The sequence below is a fragment of the Aphelocoma coerulescens genome, chromosome 3 (genome assembly GCF_041296385.1).
Source record: "Aphelocoma coerulescens isolate FSJ_1873_10779 chromosome 3, UR_Acoe_1.0, whole genome shotgun sequence".
Classification (NCBI taxonomy): Eukaryota; Metazoa; Chordata; class Aves; order Passeriformes; family Corvidae; genus Aphelocoma; species Aphelocoma coerulescens.
Window position 1 is genome coordinate 1,609,053 of NC_091016.1, and position 22,043 is coordinate 1,631,095.

At 56.4% G+C, this 22,043-nt stretch overlaps 1 protein-coding gene and 2 long non-coding RNA genes across 11 annotated transcripts in view; 1 reads left to right on the forward strand and 2 right to left on the reverse strand.

Moving 5' to 3' along the window:
* The window catches only part of LOC138107495 (semaphorin-3D-like), a 50,799-nt gene extending 39,269 nt beyond the window's left edge, over positions 1-11,530 (forward strand). For 4 of the 9 annotated variants that reach the window (XR_011149557.1, XM_069008740.1, XM_069008741.1 and 1 more), the window contains one exon: positions 1,378-3,709. Coding sequence is in view for 4 of the 9 variants with exons in the window: in XM_069008740.1 (XP_068864841.1) it covers positions 1,378-1,674 (297 nt within the window). In the remaining 5 variants the exon portion in view is untranslated. Of the gene's footprint in view, positions 1-1,377; positions 5,832-8,241; positions 8,369-10,341; positions 10,636-11,284 lie in introns of those variants that run through there. The other 5 variants (XR_011149560.1, XR_011149558.1, XR_011149561.1 and 2 more) reach the window with 3 other exon arrangements.
* Positions 11,531-14,120: 2,590 nt separating this feature from the next.
* Positions 14,121-17,407, reverse strand: LOC138107497 (uncharacterized). Its single transcript, XR_011149563.1, has 3 exons — positions 16,924-17,407; positions 15,247-15,361; positions 14,121-14,667 (listed from the first exon to the last, which is right to left on the reverse strand). It is a non-coding gene; the product is annotated as an uncharacterized lncRNA (long non-coding RNA).
* A 22-nt stretch (positions 17,408-17,429) lies between these two features.
* On the reverse strand, positions 17,430-19,022 carry LOC138107496 (uncharacterized). Its single transcript, XR_011149562.1, has 3 exons — positions 18,959-19,022; positions 17,947-18,125; positions 17,430-17,721 (listed from the first exon to the last, which is right to left on the reverse strand). It is a non-coding gene; the product is annotated as an uncharacterized lncRNA (long non-coding RNA).
* Positions 19,023-22,043: the final 3,021 nt, after the last annotated feature.

Here is a 22,043-nt window from a genome sequence, read left to right on the forward strand (position 1 = left end):
GTTTTTTGCTGGTTGAATTCTGCTTTGTATGAGCTAGGACGGCTGGAGGAAATTGAATTTATGTTCACGGATTGGAATTGATTTTTCTTTTCTCTTAAGGAGCTTAATTATTCAATATCCTGGGCTTTTGTCTTCTGAGCCTAGAGAGTTTAGGAGGCACCTCAATAACATAGAAAGGTTTGGTCATTTATAATCTGATGTCCATTAAGGATGAATTGAATTAATGTGTTGTGAAGTCTAATCCTATGTGGCCATCTTTGGACATACTTGCTTGTCATTCGTACTCTCCAGGCCTCTTGCAAGTCAGAGGTATGGAAACAAATAATTAAAATCACTTCACCTATTTTTAATCGTTTAAACCATGGAGGTGTTTTGATTTTTTTTTTAAACTAGCTTCTAAAGTTTTTTCTCTACAATAGACATTAAATCCACATTGAATGGGTTTTTGAGTACTAGAGGGATTTTAAGTATCACAGTAGATAGGAAAGCATGGTGAATGAAAATATGTTAAAAGCCATTCTCTAGGCAATCTCCCTTCTCTTAATGGCAGGACAATTCTGAAGATCAAGTCTCTATACCTGCAGAGAGTTCACTTTACTCCTCTGAGCTATCAATTTGCCTTCAGCAGGACTCACAGTGGATTTCAGCTTAAGTGTGCTTTCAGGAAACCACTGAAAGGGGCAAGTAAAAGAGCCCTTGTTGGCAATTCTGAACTATAAGAAAGCTTCAAATGGATGCTTACAGGAATCGACTTGTTGATTACCCACTGAAAACATAGGGAATAATTTTTAAATAATTTATTTTCTTTATCTTCCTCTATGCCCTTGTTCTGTGGCCCAGGAATTAATCACACGGTATTTGGAAACGACAAGGAAAAATCTATTCTGATATCTCTTGTATCGTTAGCCTTGTTAAAAATAATAAGAGAGAGCATATGCTCTTTCATTTTAAAAGAGTCTGAACTGTGTCTGCTGTGAACATTATTCAGCAGTCCCTGGAGAAATTTCTGAGTCAGCCAGAATCCCTTCAGGGTCTCCTGTTGCAACACAGTCTATCAGCACTTTCCCAAATAGAAGCCAATGCCTTTTAAGTACAATCCAGCTTTTCACTGGAGTAGAAATGAACAATGCATCTCCTTTTTTTTGAAAATAATTGTATTTTTTTAAGATTTGTGTTTCCCTATAGAGTGACCAGGATACAGTAAAACACTGAATGAAAATATACAGATGTAAAAGAGACACAGACTGTAAACATCAATGCTGCGATGACAGCTGCACGATCTAACACATCTTTACTTTGTACATTAGCAGAACAGGCTGTCTAAGTGAGTTTTTCTCTGTAGCCACACCAGGATAATGAATTTGTGTTTATTCTCAGGAAATGGTATTCCGTTTGGATACCCAGAACCTGGAGTCTGGCAGGTTGAAATGCCGTTCGATCCCCAGCAGCCGTTTGCTTCAGTGCTGGCAGGTAAGGAGCCACCAGAGCCGGGTGCTTCCCTCGGACCTGCGATGGCTCAGGATGCGAGCCCGGGGGCTCAGCAGATGTCACCGCTGGAGCTCCTCTGGCGCTGGTCGTGTTTCCAGTGCTGGTCTGTGCTCTCAGAGCTGGGGAAGCCTTCAGGCTGCAGACAGCACAGAGCTGGAAGGGCAGCCGTGCAAACAGAAGCATTAGAATGCCTGTAAAGCCTCTGTCAGCTGGGCAGGAAGGCAGTTTCATCCTCACCCAGTCATTGCTCCTTTAAGAGGACAACAAAAAAACCTGCAGGGACAGGGAGTGATTGAAGCCCTTTTGGGCCTCTTTCTGCAATTATCAATATGTTCTGCCCTTTGAAGTCTGCTGACATGCACTATTTCCATAACTACGTTTCTGAGGTTTCTATTTACTCGAGTAGCCACTTCTGAAGCTGGGAGCCGAGGAACAGGACAGTGCGCTCTGCCTGCTGCGTGCATCGCAGCACTGTGTGGTCTGACATTTGGGGCCGAGGAATGTCAGCTTGAGTGATTTAAAACCACTCTAAGAGCTACTTTTGTCATGGTTTGGTTCATAGCTTTGGACAATTCTCATTTAACTTGTCTGTCAAGCATATGAATACAAGATGAGAGTGAAGCACCATGACGTTTTCATTTACAGCCAGAGAGCAGTGATGACAATGCTTTGAAGTATCGGTCACTCTGTGTTATAAAAAGAATATGACTAATGTTCAGTCTTTATTCTCAGATAATAAGATAGATGATTTGTGATTCTGACCCTACAGATGGGGCAGGACTTCCTTTATTAAAAACAATAGATTAAAGCCTGTGCTTATTCTTCTCAGAGACCCCTAGTACTCTTTAATGACTGTGAAGTCTATTTTTAAAATGGGAATCCAGAAACTTTAACTTTTTTTTTTTTTTTTAATGCAAGCAGTAGAACTCTGTGATTTATTGCAGCATTTCCTAATTTCAGTAGCATTCTAGTGCTTTGACTGTTCTATTAAATCTTGTGAAATGAAGAAGCTGCTCTCCTTTAGCTACCTAAGACATGAACTTTGCTACGTAACAATTTTTTGCTCTAGATAAAATTAAGGGTCAGGGTATTCTAGTATCCCTTTTTTGATTGTGCCTGGTGTCAAGTGCTTCACAATAATGTACAAGGAGCACTGTAAAGAGTTACAGGCCTGACCAGAGAATGTGTTTCTGCTCTATCTTTGGATGCTAACCTTATTCCCAAATGAACGAGGAGAGCAGTACAGTTCATGCATAAGATGCTGCCCTGGAGCTCAGGTGAGATCATTTCCCATCTCTGCCACTGATGAGCAGAGTAACCTTGGTGTGTCACTTCTCTCTGTCTACCGCCAAATGGCAGTAAAGATTACTTGTATCCTTCAGAGAACACTTTTTATTCAGTTATACATTTATGAGCTAAGTAATATCTAACTGTATTTTCACTCATATATGTAAGTTAATGCAGCTGAGTAATTTTCATTCTTTGTAGAAATAGGTCATCTGAGTACTACATGACATATCACTTCAAGTAAATCCCACAGATAAATTGGAAAAACTAGTCCTTTTGACTGAAGAATCACCTGCTGATCATCCATCCTCTATTACAAATTACCACTCACCAAAACTGTTCAGGACGTAGCAGGAACTTGGAATGAGAGATACCAAACACTGAGAGAAGTGCTGAAAGTGCCTTGTCAGCAGAGCCTAAGCAAGGATGGAGAATTTCTGTTGGCCCTTCAGATGCATCGATCACCGAGTGCCTGTCAGTTGGCAAACACCAATTACCCTGCCCATTCCTCATTATGACAAATACCTTTCAGAACGCACTATTGCCCAATAATCTGTCTTGTTGTACAGTGATAGTTTGTAATTAAACTTCTTGTTCCCTGGAGGGCCCTAGTTTTGGCTTCCTAAGAGAGAAAGTGCCATGTGATAGATGTATCGCTTTTTTTCACTTCAGACGAATGGAACAAATGTCCAGATTTGCCCGAATGACTGCCAAAATGCAATCTTTAAAAATTCAAAAGAAAACAAAAAAATTAGCAGTTTGTTTATTTGAAGGAATTCTGCCAGTATTTGGAAGCAACATAGATGCAAGAACAAATGGTTATTTAATTATTTTAAAGCACTAGTATTGTATTTATTGGCCTATTGTTTGTCCTAAATTCAGCTGTTTCCATGATGTTTAGTCTTCTTAATACAAAACGTAAATTCACAGTTAATATCCTGAGGATTTTTAAAACCCTGGGCTAGGGACGGGCACAGGGACAACGTAAGGGGGGGCTGGGCTACCGCTGGGCCCGCAGGGGCTGGAGGGGGCGGCGGGAACACCGGGGCTACCGGCGGAGCCGCCCCGCTGGGACAAGCGGTGGAGCCGCGGGCGGTGCCTGAGGGCCGGGACAGGCGGGACCTCGGGCTCAGGAGCGGCGCTGCAGCTGCGAGCGGCGCCACAGGAGCCTGGGCTTGGGGGGGGCAGGCGGCAATGGAGGGGGCGATGCTTCCAGGGGTCCCAGCCCTTCTCTTTCTTGTTTCCCCTTTGCTCCTTTCCTTGGGTCTCTGACAGCTTTAAAATTCTTATCCCTTAGACCCTATGTTTCCCACCCAGCATGAAGCGTACTTGCTTTCTTCTGCGTTAACGAGTTCTTTGGAATTTATAAATACTCGTATTAGCGGTGATGGCGCCCGCCCGCGGAGTGATCCGCCAGGAGGGACTATTTGTGATGCGGTCCTGCCCGCGGAGGGATCACCGGTTATGCGGCCCCACGCGGAGTGATCCGCCAGGAGGGACTATTTGTGATGCGGTCCTGCCCGCGGAGGGATCAGCGCTGGTGCCGCTCCAACCGCGCGGCCGTGAAAAACGAGCTTCACTCTTTGTAGAATTTGAAGGAAAGTTGAAGAAAAGGGACAGTTTAATGAAAGTTTAATAAAATCAGGAGACAGCAGCAAAAACGCCGCTACGGCCGGGTGCTTCGCAGAGAGACAAAGGCGCACCTTTACAGCCAAAAGAGCCTCTTTAACACCGAGCTCCCTCTGCCGGCTCCCAATCCCAGCCCGCGCTCCCGGGCAGGGTTTCTTTCGGACCAGGGCTGCGTTTCCATCCTCCGCTCTGGGAGTCACCAGGTGCGTTAGGAACGAGCCGATCCCGCTCTCTGAGACACAAGGGCTCGCTCCAGGAGACTGTTCCTGTTCCTCTGTTCCAGCCGCTCTGCTCTCCCCAAAGCACCATTTCCTCGGAGCTCCTCTGAAACTGCATTTCAATGGATCGAGGGCTCCAGAAGCTGCAGAGTCGTGCAATGGGGTTTTTTTGGGAAGCGACCTTAAGCTCTTGCAGTTCCACCTCTGTCATGAGAATTTCAGGGCTCTAAGACTCACAGAACGATTTGGGCTTGGAAGGACCTTAAAGCTCATCCAGTGCCACCGCTGCCACGGGCAGGGACACTTCCCACTGTCCCAGGCTGCTCCAGCCCCAATGTCCAGCCTGGCCCTGAGCACTGCCAGGGATCCAGGGGCAGCCACAGCTGCTCTGGGCGAACTCTGCCGGGGTCTCCCCCACCTCCCAGCCAGGAATTCCCAATTCCCAATCTCCCATCCATCGCTGCCCTCTGGCACCGGGAAGCCATTCCCTGTGTCCTGTCCCTCCGTCCCTTGGAAATCCTTTCTCCATCTTTTCCTGCGGCCCCTTCAGGCACTGGGCGGCCCCCGCTGGGTCACCCCGAAGCTGCTCCTCTGCCGGCCTGTCCCGGGGTGTCCGGTGTGTCCCTGTGTGTCCCTGTGTGTCCCGGTGCGTCCCGGTCTGTCCCGGGGTGTCCGGTGTGTCCCTGTGTGTCCCGGTGTGTCCCGGTGCATCCCGGTGTGTCCCGGGGTGTCCGGTGTGTCCCGGGGTGTCCCGGTGTTTCCCGGTCTGTCCCGCTGTTCCCCGTGTCGCTCCGCGCGCGCTGCGCCACGTGACTCTCCCACCGCCCCGCGGGGAGGGGGGGCCTGACCCGCGCCACGCCCCCTGCGCGCGCGCTCCGCCGGGGTCACGTGGTTCCCCGCGCGTCACGTGATCGGGGCGGCGGCGGCGGCGCGGGAGCCGCCGGGAAGCGCCAGGCGGGACCGGGCCGGGATCGGGCCCAGCGCAGCCGCGGCCCTGCCCGAGCCCTGCGAGCCGCCAGCCCGCCATGGACCGCCGGGACCTTTCCGGATCGGCCGCCCGCTTGGCAGCCGCCCCCCCCTCCCTCCGCCGGGCCCGCCCCGCGCCCCCCCCGGCGCTCCGTGACTCGCCGGCGGCTCCGCGGCTCCTCCGTCGTTCGCCGGTGGCGGCAGCCAAGAGATGGTGCGGGCCTAGCGGAGCGACCAGCGCAGGTGAGCGCGGCCGGGCCTGGCCTCCCGCCGGCACCGGGGCAGCGCCGGGGCCGCGCCGTCCCCGCCCCGGGCACTCCCGGCACATCCCGGCACCCCCTGGGCGGCACCGGCGGGCCCGAGGGCGGCATCGGCCGCTCCAGGCGCAGCTCCCGCCGGGACCCGCGGCTTTCCCCGCGCTCGCGCCCCGCTGTGGGGGACACCCCGGGAGGGCGGGGGTCCCTCCCCGGGCAGCGCAACCCGGGGCATTCCCTGGAACGGGGACTCGGGGCGGGCTCGGGGCCGGCGGGGCCGCTGCGCTGCCCTCCCCGCTGATGGGTTGAATGGTGTTCCGCTCATTGGCTTTGTCAGGGCTTTGTTCCTTCCCCTTTGCTCTCCCGGTTTGCGGCCGGAGCCGCTCCGGGATGGAGCGGGCCAGCACCGGCACGGGCTGCGGGGCTCTGGGGGCGGCCGGCGGCTCTGGGCGGCTCCGCGGGGCTGCCGTGCTCGGGGAATTGGCTTCCGCCGGCTGCTGCCGAAGGTCAGCGAGGGAAGAGTCGCGGGTCCGGACACAATCCCGTCCGGACGGAGTAGGTGGCTCTTACGTAAAGCCTCATCCTTGGGGGGGTTGTGTTGGACTTTGTAAAAGAGCAGTCGCTTAACGTTCCTGGGCTCTGGGCTGACTTTTTTCCTTTTTTGCCATTTTTCAATGAACAAACCAAAGCGAGAAAGTGTTGAGAGGTGTAAGCCGGGTATCGGTGCATTCAGTGCTGTGCCTGTGATTCTCTTCTGGAGATGAGCAAGTGGTTCACTGGATTCTGGGGGAGAACTGAGTGCTTCTGCCCAAAGCTCGCTCACAGCCTGGGCAGATGCTGTACAGTGGAAAGGGAAAAGGGGCAGGTGTGGGACCCACTGTCCCCCCGGCTCATCTCTTGCCTTATGACGGCCTTGTTTGGTCATTTTCTCAGGAGTGCCGGTGCTTTGAAGCATTCCCACGTTCCCAGTGCTGGCAGCCAGGCACCCACCTGCCCCTGTGGGACTGCCCAGGCCCTTCCTCAGTGCCACTCTTTGGAATGAGCTGGTTCTGCTGGGGCCTGTGTGTTTATTTGTCACCTGGGCTCCCTCCCAGCTACTGAACTCCTCTCAGGTGTATTCCTAGTTGCTGACATTCCTTTAAAACTACCGAATTCTTCTCTCAGGTCCCTGGCAAACGGGGCTTTGCAGCCTGGGGGAGTTATTGCAAAACGGGGTCTAGTGAAGTGCTCTGCAGGAGTGGTTGTGCACCTGAGTGGTCATTTAATTGTCTCCTCTAATGAGGGAAACGTGATTAAATGATGCCTTTTCCTGGTCTTAAAATCAAGAGTCATACATGGTTCGAAGGGGAAAAGGGATTTTACCTTGGTATTTATTTTAAGGATCCTTAGGTGCACACGTCCAGGTCATATGCATCGAGATGCACCCCGCCGAGTCTCTGTGTCCCCCCCTCTCCCCCAACATTAGGTGTAACATTATAGGTGTTACTAATTAGCATATCTATCAAAGATTCCCCAATGAGAGGCTCAAGTGAGCCCCCCTCCCCAAGGAACCTTCCCCTGGATGGTTCTATCTTGGTTTACAGAATGTGTTCTGGAGAGGACCGTGGGGTCTGGGGCACACTGATCCCTAGCTACGAAGCTTCTAAAATGTTGAGTCTCTCAGCTTGACAAACAAGTCCAAGAATGTAGGCAAAAAGCACTAGGAATACTAGGAATACTTTTGTAAAAAGGTACAACAGGGGTATAAAAGAAAAGGCAAAAATCCTCATGGCATCACTAGCAATCTTGTGCCCGTTGCTGGGCAGTTTCAGCTCGTGTCTGTGCTATGTCATGGGTGTCTGTGTTCTGTAGTTTGTGTCCATCCTCTCCTGTGTCACAGGCCTTTGTTACATCTCGGTGCTTTATGGGCCTCGCTCTGGGCCGTAGCGGCAGCGGGGGTCTCTGCTCGCGTGCTTTCCCAGATCGGGCTCATTCCGGCATCTTTACAGTTTTGCTTTTGGAGACCAGGAGAAGTACACAAGATGTTCTCCTCCATCTTCCTTCTCACTTTTGGTAATATCTTTTCTTTCATGGGCCATGGACTTCTCTATATGAAGTGTATTAGACCCTCCTCACTGTGGTAGTTCCATAGGTTCCATTGCCTCAAAGCATATCGGGTCTAGAATTTATCTTCTGGAGAGTTATCTCAAGTCCTCGTGTCATCTTTGCTTCTATTTGGTGTGCTTACACTTGGAGCTGCCCTGCCCTGGCACTTAGAGTCGTGGCTGGGTCGAACAGTTGTAAAACTTTGTGGTTCATCTCTTGGCTGTGGGGTTTTGTGTAGAAAACTTATGGGCCTGGTGTATGGGGATAACTCCGAGCTGTCAGCTACTTGTAGACTGTCTCATGTTGTCTTGCAGGTCCCCGAGGCCGATTCTGATCCCTGCAGTCACCGATGCTACCGCTTTTCCCAGAATCTACCCTTCCACGTCAGGGAGCAGCAGTTGGAAGATGTGTTGAAGCGTCTTCATCGGTGGAGTGTTGTGAGTAAGGGCTGCAGTCAGTGTGTAAGCTGAAGAAGGGTGTCTGTCTGTGAGAGTGTGTCTGTCTGTGTCTGCGTGTGTCAGTCTGTGAGAGCGTGTGTGACTGGTTCTAACCTTGTGTGTGGGATTTTTGCCTTCCAGTTTTTTCAACTGATTTTTAACTTTATAATAAGAAAACAGCCAGCTGTGAGGTTTTTTTTCCCCCATCTGGGTTTTGTTTTTCCTTGGTCCCGTCCTGTCTGCGAGGTGATGTTCATCGCCAAGGTTTGGGTGCAGCCAAACAAACAGCCTCCCTAACAGGGTGGAGAGTACCCAGTGGAGGTTAGGAATACAGGGAAAAGGTGCACCAGCCCTCATACCACCCCTGACAGCACCATTTTCCCCCCACCAGCAGCACAGTGCAGCAACCCTGGAACCCTCACTGCAGCAGAGCTCAGTAACCCTGGTGCTGGGATAACCCTGGAACCCTCAGAGGAGGACAAGCCCCACACCAAAAAGTTAGGGATGACAGCTGCAGGCTGGAGAGTGACAGGTACGGGTTGAGGGCTGGGGCGTGTAGAGCAGGAGTGAGGGGTTCCAGGCAGCAATAGCAGTGAGGGGTATAAAGTAGAGGGGGTTAAAGGTTAGGGGATAAAGGGACAAAAGTCAGGGCATAGGTTGGGGGGTCAGGGAATCAAAGGTGAAAGTCCAGGGGTCGAAGGTCAAGGTGGTCAATGTCAAAGCACAGAGGTCACATGTAGAAGGTTGGGGCAAAGGTCACAGGGCTCAGGGGGGTCAAAGGTCCTGGGGTCAGGTGTCATGGGTCAAAAGGCAAGGGTCAAAGGGCTCAGGTTTGGGGGGGGTCAAAGGGCAGGGCTCAAGGTGTAAAGGTGGATGGTCAGGGGTCAGGGATCAAAGGTCAGGTTGTCAAGGAATGGGTCGAGGGGTCAAAGGTCAGGGGGGTAAAAGGTCAAGGCTCAGGCTCAGGATTAGAGGTTTCAGCATGATTTTCCATGGTGGTTCCAAGTGTGGGGACACGGGGTGTGGAGTCAGTGGTGCCGGGGGCGGGCAGGAGCCCCATGGGCAGTGGCCGGCAGCGGCGGGGACGTCTCCGTCCGGGTCGCGCCCCTCCACTCCCAGCAGAAGCCCCCCTGCGCCGTGCGGTGCCCGGCCGCACTCCTTGCCCTCCCTGCCGCTGCCTTCCCGCACTCCCACCGCACCCCCTGCTCCCCTCCAGCCCAGGGAAATGCAGGAAAACACAAAATCATCGAGGTGGAACAGTCACCGGAGCTGCCCGAGCCATCCCCCCGCCTGAAGGCGGCAGCTGCTCAGAGCCGGGAGCACCCAGCAGGATGCAGCTCCTCTTTCCCAGGAGCTGGAGGCAGGGTTTCCCAGGCAGGGGGAGCAGGGAGAATTTCAGCTCCCAGCAGCTCTCTGTGAGTGCTGGATGGACTCTGGGCTGAGCCAGGTGGGAGGTGTGGGTGGTGTTCATGTCCTCAGGAGCTGCTCGAATCCACCTTAAACTCCTGGAGTGGTCTGTGCTGGGAAGAACCTTACAGACCATCCTGTTCAGCCCCTTGCCATGGTCAGGGACACCTTCCTGGGGTGTCTGTGCCAGAGTGGTGGAATGGGCAGGACTTTTTCCCTGAGCCCAATCCCAGGCAATACTGGGGTTCCCATGGGAAGAAGCCTGTGAGCTGCATTTCCGGAGCTGGGAGCCTCCATGCCTGGGAGTGTTTCCAGTACCGCTCTTTGGTTTTTTCCATAACTGGGCATGATGTTTCTCCCCAGAGCAAGGTGGTTTTCCCTGGATTGTTGGGGTTACACACTGGCTGTTTGACAGCTCTGTTGTCTCTTTGTCCTGAATGGAAGAGTGAGGAACGGGAGATGCTCCCAACTGTCACAGGGATGTGGGAACAGCCCAGTTCCAGTGAGGAATGTGACGCCCAGCTTGTGGCGTGTGCCCTGAGATGGTCTTTCCTGTTGTTTTGTCCTTAGAGCCTGTTGGAGTGCTGGCCTGGATTTGGGAGGAGCCAAGTAGCCTGGAGCAGTGAGGTTTTTCCTGTCAGAAATCCATGCTGGGGATGTTTTCCCTGGCTGTCCCAAGGGGAAGGAACAGCTCTGGAGTTTTTGCAGCCACAGGCTGGGGATGCATCCCCTGAAAACCAGTTCAGGATCGTTCATCTGACTCTGTCCCTGACCTGTGGCTTCCAGGGAGCCTTCTGGTCTTCTGGATATTCCCAGGAGAGGATATTCCACCACCTGACTTTTAAGCCAGGAATTGCAAACCCAGTAAGTCAGTCACATTCTATGGGAGCTGTCCCAATGGTGGGATGGCAGAGGGCACAGCCCACGCTGCTGTTTGGGACATTCCCAGCTGGAACGGGAGCCAGCTGGGCATTTTGGAGCGCTGAGGCCACAAGGGCAGCCTTGAGTGGCATTCCCAGGCAATGCTGAGGCATCCCATGCCTGTGGCACGTGGCAACACATGCCTGATGTGGAGCAGAGAGAGGAAGGGAGAAATTCTGAGTTGATGAGAGGAATGGAATTGGGCTTTCCAGAATGGAATTGGTATAGGTGCTGATGGAATCATGGAATCATGGGGTGGCTTGGAAGGGACACAAAGACCCTCTGGGCTCTGTTTTCCCATCCCATGGCAAAGAACACGTCCAAAACTGCCTCCTCACCCTCATGGAATGGCAATGGGTGTTGGGAGCTCTGGCAGGAGCACCTGGAGACCAGGTAAGAATAGCAATGGGATTGTTTTGGCTGCTGCTGGATGTGGTTTTCTCTTTTCAGGATGTTCCTCTGACCGATGTTTTCACAGTAGCTTGCTAGGCCTCATTTGAGGATAATTCCAAGAATTTGGAAGTAGTTGGAAAAGAGTGAGGAAAAAAGGTGAACCTGATCCGTTTCTAGTAATTCTGAACTTCTCTTGCAGCACCATTCTGAAGGAAAGCTGGTTAAAGGATAAAGATGCAGAGGAACAAGTGTTGTCAACCCCCCTGCCTCCCTGACAGAGCAAAGCTTTCTGCAATCCCAGTAAATCTCTTGGAGAAACTATGGGATCACAAGGTTTCCTAGGAAAGGAAAACTAAGGACAGAGATGAGGAAAGAGGCTTCCAATTAATAATGATTTGATGGATGTAGGAATGATTTTTATATATTTGATGCTCCCCTTTTTATTCCTGGAATAATTTTAAATGATGTCTTTTAAAAATAATTTAGATTTGGGAATTCAAATTAGAGAGGAAACGATGCAAAATAAATGCAGGGAGAGATCACAGAATCATCCTGGAACGGCAGAACAGTTTGGGTGGGAAGGGACCTTAAGGATCACCTCATTCCATCCACAGGGTGCTCCAAGCCCCGGCCAGCCTGGCCTCAAACACTTCCAGGGATGGGGCAGCCACGATTTCCCTGGGTTTCCGAGCACAAGAGGAAATTTCCAGCGGGAAGTGAGGGGTTTCCTTTGCTCTGCCTGGCCCTAGCAGGGCTTTGGGAGGCAGAGGGTGTGGGAACAGGAGCTTTGTCCACTGCCTTGGGGGAGCCTCTGATGTCCCAAAACCCAGCCGAGCAAGTGGTTGTGGTTTAACATCCCGTTCAAAGGAGATGCCAGGCCAGGAACGGGAATGGACTGCAGAGCAGGGATGGTGCCCAGCAGAGGGGTGACCGTCCAGGGGGTCCCAGCAGTCCATCCCTGCTGGCCAGGTTTGGGATGAGCAGGTTGGTGACTGTCCCTGTGCTTGCTCTGCAGGATGAGGAAGCCAGGCCTGCTGAGGAGGAAGATGAGGAGGTGTGGGAGGATGGAGACAGCGGCCACCAAAGGCTGCGGAAGGCACAGATCCAGGTAGGAGACGTTGCCTTCCGAGGAGAGGGACTTGTCTGTCCCGTTGGAATTTGGGGCGTGAGGCCAGTGGAACAAAGGGTTTGATTCCATTTTCTTACTCGGGTTTTCACGTGCCTTAAGAGAGCTTTGTGAAAATGTCATTATCCCTGATTGAATCTCTGAAAAACAGGGATTGAAGCTTTCAGAAGGGGCCCAACCCTGCCTGCATGTATCCAAGTGCAGCCCCCACTCCCTGTTTTTGTGTACAGCTGGGATGAGACCTCAGCTGCTGCTACTTGCCCACTCACAAGTTGTGTAGCTCAGAGCCTCAGCCATGAAGGGCCAGGCTGTGTTTAAAACAGCCCAAGGTACCAGAGAGCTGAAGTAATTTCCTAGCAGGTAACTTGACTTGGAAGCTGCATTCTAAGATTTGCCCACATTTAATTTATGTCCCACATGGAGACACCTAAAGAAGCAGAGGTGGGGTGTTCCTAGCAAAAGAACATCCAAGTTGTTCGGTGGTAGAGGGCTTAAAATTAAAGTCTGAGTGGAGGTGCCTTTAGGACACTTCCATTCCAGTATCTGAATGGAATTTACATGAAGTATCCAAATCCTGACAAGTTTGCATGAACTCCAAAGCCTCTGCAAGTGTTTTACAGCCAGGGAGGGAGATAAGAGTCTGGAGTCTCTCCCCAAAACCTGGCTGCTGGTTTGTTTGGCCAGGCATAGGAAGAATTGTGTATTCCCTGGGGCTGTCCTTATGGGGAGAGGTTTACTTATGTGCCCTGGGTTTATTCAGTGCCTCTTCAAAGTGATGGAAACTGATTTCATTGAAATGCCAGGGGTGCCAAATGTTTTCCCCAGCCAGAGCTCGGAGCCAGCCCAGTGGGAAGTGGTTTAATGGCCATTTTCCCACTCCCTCGGGGCAGCAGCACTGGAGCACTCGCACCCAACCGTGCCCGAGGTGCCGAGTACTGGCAGGAGGCAAAGCCGGGGACGGGGCAGTAGGAGCTTGCAGTGCTCCTGGAATCGCAGAGCTGGAGCTGTGGGTTAGAACTCCCAGGAGCTGCTGCCTCACTCAAACCTCGTTTCAAGCTCCGCATCCCTCCTGCTCCCTTGGAATGATTGTTGCTTCTGTTGTTGCTCTTTCCCGATACATGATGATTATTATTGTAAATTCCCACTCCATTTCTTCCATAGCCCTTTGCTTCCCAGAGGTGGTGCTTTAGGCAAGCCCCTCCAGCCTGGGAAGGTGCTTTTGGCTCCGCACTCATTCCCAGTCCCCATGAGCAGCTGGACCTGTGCTGCCCCAGCAGGTGCCTTTCCTTCCTTCCTTCCATGCTGCACTTTGGCTTTTCAAGGGCTCTCTGGGGGGCTGAGGGAGAAGTTCTTTGTCATTCCAGGGCAGCATAAGCCCTGATCCCACTAAAAGCAGGAGGAATCATTTCATCCTTGTTTTTGGATACACCTTTTGTGTTTTCTCTCTTTTGCTGACACTGTGTGGTGAAGCAGCAGCTCCCACCCTTGTCAGTGCTGCTCCCTAGAATAATTTTTATTTGTGAAACAATGAATTCCCTGCTGGAATCCCACTCACAGCCCCCCAGATCAATGTGCAGTTTAAGGCCTTACACCCTGACCAGGACAAGTTCCTGTCCTTAGACATGGAAAACAGGGGAGAACTCAGACTGGATTGGAGCCAGCATCCAGAATGGGGAAAGTGAGGCAGCGTGCTTGGCACAGGCTGGGGCTGGTACAGGGGGTGTTCCCTGTTGGATGACACCCGTGTGGAGCAGATCCTTCTCTTCCTTTGTCCAAAGTCTGATGGCAAAGGAGTGAAGAACCCACAAGTGGGGCCTGGAAGGAAAATGGTTCTGTTAAAATTAGGCAAAGAATGCACTAAGAAAAAATGGACATCCTTTTTATGTGTGAAAGAAAGTAGAGAAAAAAGTTGAAAAAGAGCTCTTTTATTTGGTGCCACCTCTCATTTTTTATGGATAAAACCCTCTAGTGAGCAATCAGAACAGGAGTGGGAAAGCCAGGAGCCTTTGACTTCCACAGTGGACTTAAGTTCCACGCTTTATTTCAACAATTTCTTCTCTCTCTCAGGACAGGAAAACCCACTTAACTTGTCCCACCTTTGCCAAAAGCTTTGGTGTTTGAGCAGCCAAACCCAGTGGGCCTCTGGCCCCACCAGCCTGTACTGGAGGGCCCCTGGTCCTGCCTGTGATGTGGAATGAGTCCCCAGTTGTCCCCAGAGGGATCTGCCCTGGTTTCAGGGGCTGTGGGAATTTGCTGCTGCCGCTGCCACCCCACCTGGGGGGCTGCGTGCTCCTGGCAGCCCTTCCCAGCTCCACACCCGAGCTCCAGCGGTGCCTCCGGGCTGTGTTGGGAGCATTTGCTGGGAATGGGCCTCATCCCTGGAGTATCCTTTCCTTCCAGAGTGGATGGACGGAGCTTCTGGGCTTGTCAGCTTCAGAGTTTGATTGCAAAAGTCACTGCAGGGAAGAATGACAAGGAGGTTTGTCAGAGTGGTGCTGTCAGACCCCACCTGCCAGTCTGTGCTTTGGGTTGGAGGTTGTTGTGTATTGGCCCTGCAGGCAAGGAATGTCCCCTTCCCACCTCAGCCCAGCAGCTCCCAAGGGCTCTTCCTGGAGTACTTATTCTTTGCTTCCCTTTGGGCTAACTTAATCTCCACCCTTCCATGAGCAATTCCTTGGCTTCTCCTGGAGAAAACCCCACGGCAGAGGCAGTCTGCAAAGGAGCCCAGAGCTGTGCTTGGAGCAGAGAGTGCTGAGAGCTGCGGGTGCCTCTGCTGCCCCAGGCTGGCAATATCCCCATGGAACAGACTGGGCAAATGGGATTAGAGGGAGCACAAGTCCCTTCAGGAAAGGGGTTTTCTCCTGTGCAGATCAGGCACAGGGCAGGAAGTGAACTTTGGAAATCAGCTGCTCTGACCCCAGAAAGCATCACTCACATCCTCATGAATGGCATGACCTGTACTCACCACTCACCCAACCAAAATTGAGAGCAACAGTTGAAATAACTTGAAATAACTTTTAAAGAGAAGAAATCACCTTTTTCTTCTTCTTTCTTTCTTTCAGATGCTGGAATTGCTTCTGTGGATGTGTGCTGAGCTCTTGCTGCAGGGGACTGTCAGGCCCAAATGGCTGTGAGTTCACGTTGTTCTCACTGGGGAATTGGAAATAATTATTAATTATTTGCAAAAACATTTTCTGAAACCTTTCCCCTTCTGTGCCCTGCCGTGTGGGACAAGGCTGGAGAGAGGCAGGAGAAAGCCACTGTGGGCAAAGGAACCTCCCTGGCATCACCAGTGCACTTGTGGGGAACAGAATGGACACTCTGAGGGCAAATGGAGGTGAGGAGTGGACAGTTGGGGGCAAAATCTGAGTTCATCTACAGGGAAATAAGTAGGGGATATTTTTGAGGGAAAAGCTGAGGCAATGAGTTCACTCACCTTGGCCCAAGTTGTGTTTGCACAAAGTGGGACCAGAGGTGAAGGTCAATCCAAAGCCAACCCTGCTCAACCTCTAAATCCCAGGATAAATTCTACAAGCTGCCCATTGAGGGACTAAAAATACATCAAAATGGAACCAAAAGCCTTAAGAAGGTGCCTGGGAATCCCATTACAGTGTTGTCATAGCATTTTTAACAGATCTTTAAGCATTTTATGACAACAGTGCATTTCTCTGTTGGGATTATTACTCACTCTGGGGGCTCTGGGGTTTATTTGCTTTGAACTCCCTCACAGTGGCCCTGACACTGCTCAGGAGCTGGTAGGAAAAGCAGAGTCAGAGCTCCTGGCAGGTGCAAGGTGTTTTCCCCCAGAGCAGATCCAGCTGCTGCCCACCAGCCTGGCCAGGAGGGATCTGCTTTGGCTCCCATCTTCTGCCAGGGAAAGAATGTTTTCAGTTGATTCAGGTGAGATCCCAGCAGCCTCATCTCCAGCACTTCCTGGGCAGCTGATCCACTCTCCTGCCCCTCCTGCTCAGCTCCCGCCCCGCCAGGGCCAAGAGTGCGGAGGAGAATTTGTCCCGCCAGCATCAGCTGAAGGACACGAGCACTCACACAGTCCTGGGACTTGGGTTGTCCCTTTGTGGGATGCTGGGATTGAGACAATTCCATACACTTGGCTGCTGAAATTTTCCAGCCCAGGGGCTTTAGCTGCCAGGGCAGCACAAAGATTGTTCCCTGTGTGGTGCCCAGATTTGGGGTTCACTATCAGCTTTGCTAATTCAGATGAATTATACCCATAGCCCCAAATTCCCTGCTCAGTTCCTGCTGGAATAACTTCACAGTACCTCACGGAGCGTGGATATTCCCATGCAGAGCTGCTGCTTTAACACCAGCTATGTCAGGAGCCAGCAGAGCTTCCAGGGAAGCTCAGCAGGGTCAGGGCAAGGACAGGTTCATAGTCCATAGAATTTGCTGTTTGTAACCCTCATCCCCCAGCCCCCCCCAATGTCCCTGGGGGCACCTGACAGAGTTCCCTGGAATTCAGCTGCCTGCACCCCCCGAGCTCAGGCTCCAGGTGATGTTTTAAAGCAGGAGAAGGCGCTGGCCGGACACGCTCCCAGCCCGTGCTGAGGCAGCCCCTGTGCCCCCGGGAGGAGTTCTCTCCCTGCAGGAGCCCAGTTCATTTCAGAGCCTCAGGAGTGGCCTCTGGAAGTTCTTTTCTCTCAGGAAACTCAGGGCACAGCCCCTGCCTTCAGGGCACCTCCACTATGACCCACCTGTGGAAGCTTTCCATCAGTTCTGCACTTCCAGCTGGCTCCCTGAAAAACTCCAAACTTCATCCACCTCTGACCTTTCATTTGAAGGCATCTCTGAGGGCATTGCTTGGCATTTCATTGCTGTGGGGGAAGCTTGCCTTGGCTTTAACGCTGCTGAGGGATGATGTCCTCAGGCTGGAAGGGAAGGCATTTTGGGTGTCTGGGACATAGCTGGCAGGTGTGTGGGAGGTCGGCAGCGGGAATTGCTGTCTGAGCCCCTCTGCAAACAGCCCGTGCCGACATTCCCCGGTGCCAGCTGTTCCTGGGGGTATTTTTGGGGCGTCAGTGGGGTCTGTCGGGGCCGAAGCATCTCCGGGTGCCTGTTCAGAGCAGCCCCTGGCCGAGGGGCCGCCCTTTATCCATGTCCATCCCAGCGCTGCCCAGGCAGCCCAGTGCCCGTTCCCGGGATGTGTGCCACAGGCAGGACACTGCAGGCACAGCTCTGCTCTGCAAATCCAAAGCACAAGAGCTGCTGGTTCCCTTCCTGGGGCTGCCGGCCTTCTCCCTCCCCCCGTTCCCTGCCATCTGGGACACATGGAAGGAGCACCAAGGAACACTCCTGGCAGTGAGCAGGAGTCACTGAGAGCTCTGTGCAGCTCTGGGCCACAAAAGCTGCCTCAGCCGCCACTGTGATTTTGGCCTGTGAACACTCACCTGCGGGAAATGCCCCTCTGCAGGCAGGAGCAGCTCTGACACTCTCCAGCAGAACTTTGGCCATGGAGCAAGTGAACCCTCAGGACTTGCCTTGCTCATTTCTCCCTGGAAAGGGACATAGAATGAGCACCTTGACAGCTGTTGGGTAAATCCTGGAAAGGGCAGGAAATCAGGGCTATGGGAAGAGTTTTGTGCTGTCACCCAACTGCTTACCTGTGGTGTTCCATGATCAGGTGCTGGCCATGGAGCTCTGCCCTGTGGCCATGGCAGGGGCTGGGGTGTAAAGCAGCATTAGCATAAAAGAAGGAGCTGTATTTGCAAAGGAATTACCTTGCTGGCACTTAGCATTCCCATCCCAGGCAGGACCTTGCCAGGAGCTGAGATTGGCTTGGTTGGAGCAGGGTGCTGAGAACGCCCAGGTGTGGGTTCAATCTCCAGATGAGCCATTCACATAAGGGTTCGACTTGGTGCTCCTTGTGTATCCATTCCCACTCAGGAGATGCTGTGCTCTGGAAATAAAGAAGAAACAGTTTCCACTGGACTTTCAAAGCCAGAGGTTTTTGCACTGGAGAGTGCAAGCCCCAGAGAAAGCGGGGGGAGGAAGGAGAGCATCAGGTACCGGCTGAGCGGCCCGAGCCCCGGCCCCAGAGCGGGCGCAGTCAGAGCAGGAGCGGCAGCAGCGGACTCGGCGCCAGCGCCCGGCCCGGGGGAGCGGCTCCTCCCGGCCGCGGCGCTGCAGCCGCGCTCGCTGGGCGGGAGGCCCCCGGGGGAGCGGCCCCGGGGCGGGGGGAGGCGGGCGCTGCTCTGCGCAGGGGGTGCGGCGGCCTCGGCAGCGCCGGGGCTGGGGGAGCTGCGCGTCCCCGCGGGGGCTGCGGGCGGGCCCGGGCCGGGAGCGCCGCCGCTCCGGTTCCGCCCCACGGGGCGGGCGGCGCTGCGGGAGCGGCGGCCTCTGGGGGTGCCGGGGCCAGCACGGGCGGTCCCCGTGCCCCGCCCGCTTCCAGGCGCGATCCAGCGCCTGCTCCGGGGAAGCGCCGCCCGCCCGGCACGGCCCCGGCTCCCCGCGGCCGCGGCGGGACCGTAGCCGGAGCTCCGGCGGGACCGCAGCCCCGCGCTGGCCGCAGCCGGAGCGGCAGCGCCGGGCTCGGCCCCAGCGCCAATCCCGGAGCGGCTCTTAACCAGCCGCGGCGATCCCGATCCCTAATGCCATCCCCAATCCCACCTCAGTTCTCCGAGCCCGGGAGCCACACTCCGCCCGCCGAGGGACAAGCGGCTCGGCCCGGGACCCCCAGCAGACACCGAGAGGACTCGGACCCGAATCCCCGGACCCCGTTCCCGGTCCCACCTCAGCGCCTCGGGCTCGGCGCAGCGCCGGGAGCAGCCCCCGGGGCCGGGCTCCGCACAGCGCTCCGAACGACGGTCCCGCCGCAGCCCGGGACGAGCAGAATGAGCATCCAGCGCACAAAGCGGAGCGGGCGCGGATCCGCCGGCATTTACAGGCGCGGGCGGGGCGGGGCGGGGCCGGCACAGGTGTGAAGGGCGGGGTCCGCACAGGTGCGCGGGGCCCCAGAGCGGCTGCGCGGGGCGGGGCCGAGGGGATTTAAGCCTCGGGAATCGGCCCCGCCGCCATTTGCGCGCTCGGTGCTCGGTGGGAGAGGTTGCGGCCGGACCGGGCTCTATATCTCTATATCTCTGTGTCTCTGTATTTCTTTTCCTTTATATTTGTGTTTGCTTCTCTTCTTCTAACCCTCTCTGTTCTTCCCCCTCTGCCTCCCCTCCCCCACCCCCTACACCCCCCCCCCCAACCCCCCCCCCCTCTCCCCCCTAGCCCTCCCCTCCCTCCCCCCCGGCCCGGTCCCCCCATCCCCCCTCCCTTTCCCCCTACACATCCCAACCCTGCCCTACCCCCCCACCCTCTCTCTCCTTCTCCACCGTTCCTTCCCCCCCATCCCGCGTCCCCCCTGCCCCCTCACCCTGCTCCCCTTCGCCTCCCAATTCCCCCCACCTGCCCTCAATCCTCCCCCTCCGTCCCCCACCCTTCCTTTCCCCACCACCTCCCCGTGTTCCTCTTCCCGCTTTCCCCCTCTGCACCTTGACCCCCCCCCACCTGTGCTCCGTCCTCGTCCTCCCCCCCCTCCTTTCCTGTCCCCCCACCCCGCCTCTCCCTGCACACCCCGAACCCCCCACCTGCCCTCCTTCTTTGACCCCCTCTGCTCCCTTATTCCCGTCCTCTGTCCCGTCTTTCCCCCGCAGCCGCGGGGCTCGGGGCGCCGGAGAATAAAGCCCAGAGGGCCGGAGCCCGGCGCCCCTGCCCTCGCTGGAGCCCCACACGGGGCCGGACCCGCTCGGCGGGTCCCCTGTGCAAACAAGAACACCGCCGGGGCTCCGGCTTTCCACACATCACACTGGGGATCCCCTCCTCGGGAGGGGGTCCCGGGGCGGGGGGTGGGTTTCAGGGAGGGGGGTGTGTTGGGGTAGGGTGGGCCCCCTCCACCAGAGGAGGGGGTCCCGGGGTGGGTGGGTGGGTTTCAGGGAGGGTGGTGGGTTGGGGTGGGCCCCCTCCGGAGGAGGGGGGTCCCGGGAGGGGTGGGTGGGTTTCAGGGAGGGTGGTGGGTTGGGGTGGGCCCCCTCCGGAGGAGGGGGTCCCGGGAGGGGTGGGTGGGTTTCGGGGAGGGTGGTGGGTTGGGGTGGGCCCCCTCCGGAGGAGGGGGTCCCGGGGGGGGGGTGGGTGGGGTGGGCCCCCTCCGGAGGAGGGGGTCCCGGGAGGGGGTCAGGGTGGGCCCCCTCCGGAGGAGGGGGTCCGGGGGAGGGGGGTGGGGCGGAGGGGGGACTTTCCCCCCCTCCAGTCCCCGCCCCCTCTCCCGGACCCCCTCCTCCGGACGGGGCTCCCCCCGGCCCCCTCCCCGGGACCCCCTCCTCCGGACCGGGGCCCTGGGGGGGGGAGGGAGGGGGGCGGGTGGGGTGGGGGGGCCCGCCGGGAGGGGCTGTTGGTTTGGCCTGTGGTCTCTATGTCTGTTCATGCTGCAGAGTGACGTGACCCCCTCTGCTTCCCCCCCACCCCACCCGCCCCCCTCCCCTCCCCCCCGGGGGCCCCGTCCGGAGGAGGGGGTCCCGGGGAGGGGGCCTGGGGGAGCCCCGTCCGGAGGAGGGGGTCCGGGAGAGGGGGCGGGGACTGGAGGGGGGGAAAGTCCCCCCTCCGCCCCACCCCCCTCCCCCGGACCCCCTCCTCCGGAGGGGGCCCACCCTGACCCCCTCCCGGGACCCCCTCCTCCGGAGGGGGCCCACCCCCCCCACCCCCCCCCCTCGGGACCCCCTCCTCCGGAGGGGGCCCACCCCAACCCACCACCCTCCCCGAAACCCACCCACCCCCCCGGGACCCCCTCCTCCGGAGGGGGCCCACCCCAACCCACCACCCTCCCTGAAACCCACCCACCCCCCCCGGGACCCCCTCCTGAGGAGGGGATCCCCAGTGTGTGTGTGGAAAGCCGGAGCCCCGGCGGTGTTCTTGTTTGCACAGGGGACCCGCCGAGCGGGTCCGGCCCCGTGTGGGGCTCCAGCGAGGGCAGGGGCGCCGGGCTCCGGCCCTCTGGGCTTTATTCTCCGGCGCCCCGAGCCCCGCGGCTGCGGGGGAAAGAGGGAAAGGGGAGGGATGAGATAGGGTAGGGAGAGGAGTCGGGGTGCGTTGGGGAGAACGAGGGGGGAAGGGAAAGGCCGGGTGAGGGCGAGGGATGATGGTCAGAGGAGGGGGAGAAGGGGAAGAGAGGGGAGTCGCGTTGGGGAGCGGGGTACGGAGAGGGGAGAAAGGAGGGCTGGGGGACAAAGGAGGGCTGGGGGGGTCGGGGATGCGCAGGGGAGCAGGGAGAGAGGGTGGGGGGCGCTGGGGAGAGGGCAGGAGGGGGGCTGGGAGGGAAAGGGAGGGTGTGGGGGAGAGAAAGAACTGGGGGGGTAGGAAAGAGGTGATAAGCGGGGGAAGAAGGAGGCGGATAGGGGCAGGAGAAAGAGGGGGAGGAAAGAGGGGGAGCCCGGCCCGGCGGCAGCCTCACCGACTTCTGAGCGCGCAAATGGCGGCGGGGGCGATTTCCGGGCCTTAAATCCCCTCGGCCCCGCCCCGCGCAGCCGCGCTGGGGCCCCGCGCACCTGTGCGGACCCCGCCCCGCGCACCTGAGCCGGATTAGGGGCCGCCCCTGAAGCCGCGCCCCCCGGCCCCGCCCGGCCCCGCCCCAGAGCCCCGGCCCCGCCCGGCCCCGGGGCCCGCCCTGCCCGGCACGGGGGCGGCTCCATCGCTCGGGGCCCCGCCCCTCTCTCCCGGGCCGGACCCGCCCCGCGCACCGGGGCCGCTCCCGGGACCGGGGCTCCGGGTCCTGCCGGCGGCCGCTGCGGGTCCCGGGCGGTGCCGCCTCTCCCGGCGGGATGGGGGCTGGCATCGGGAC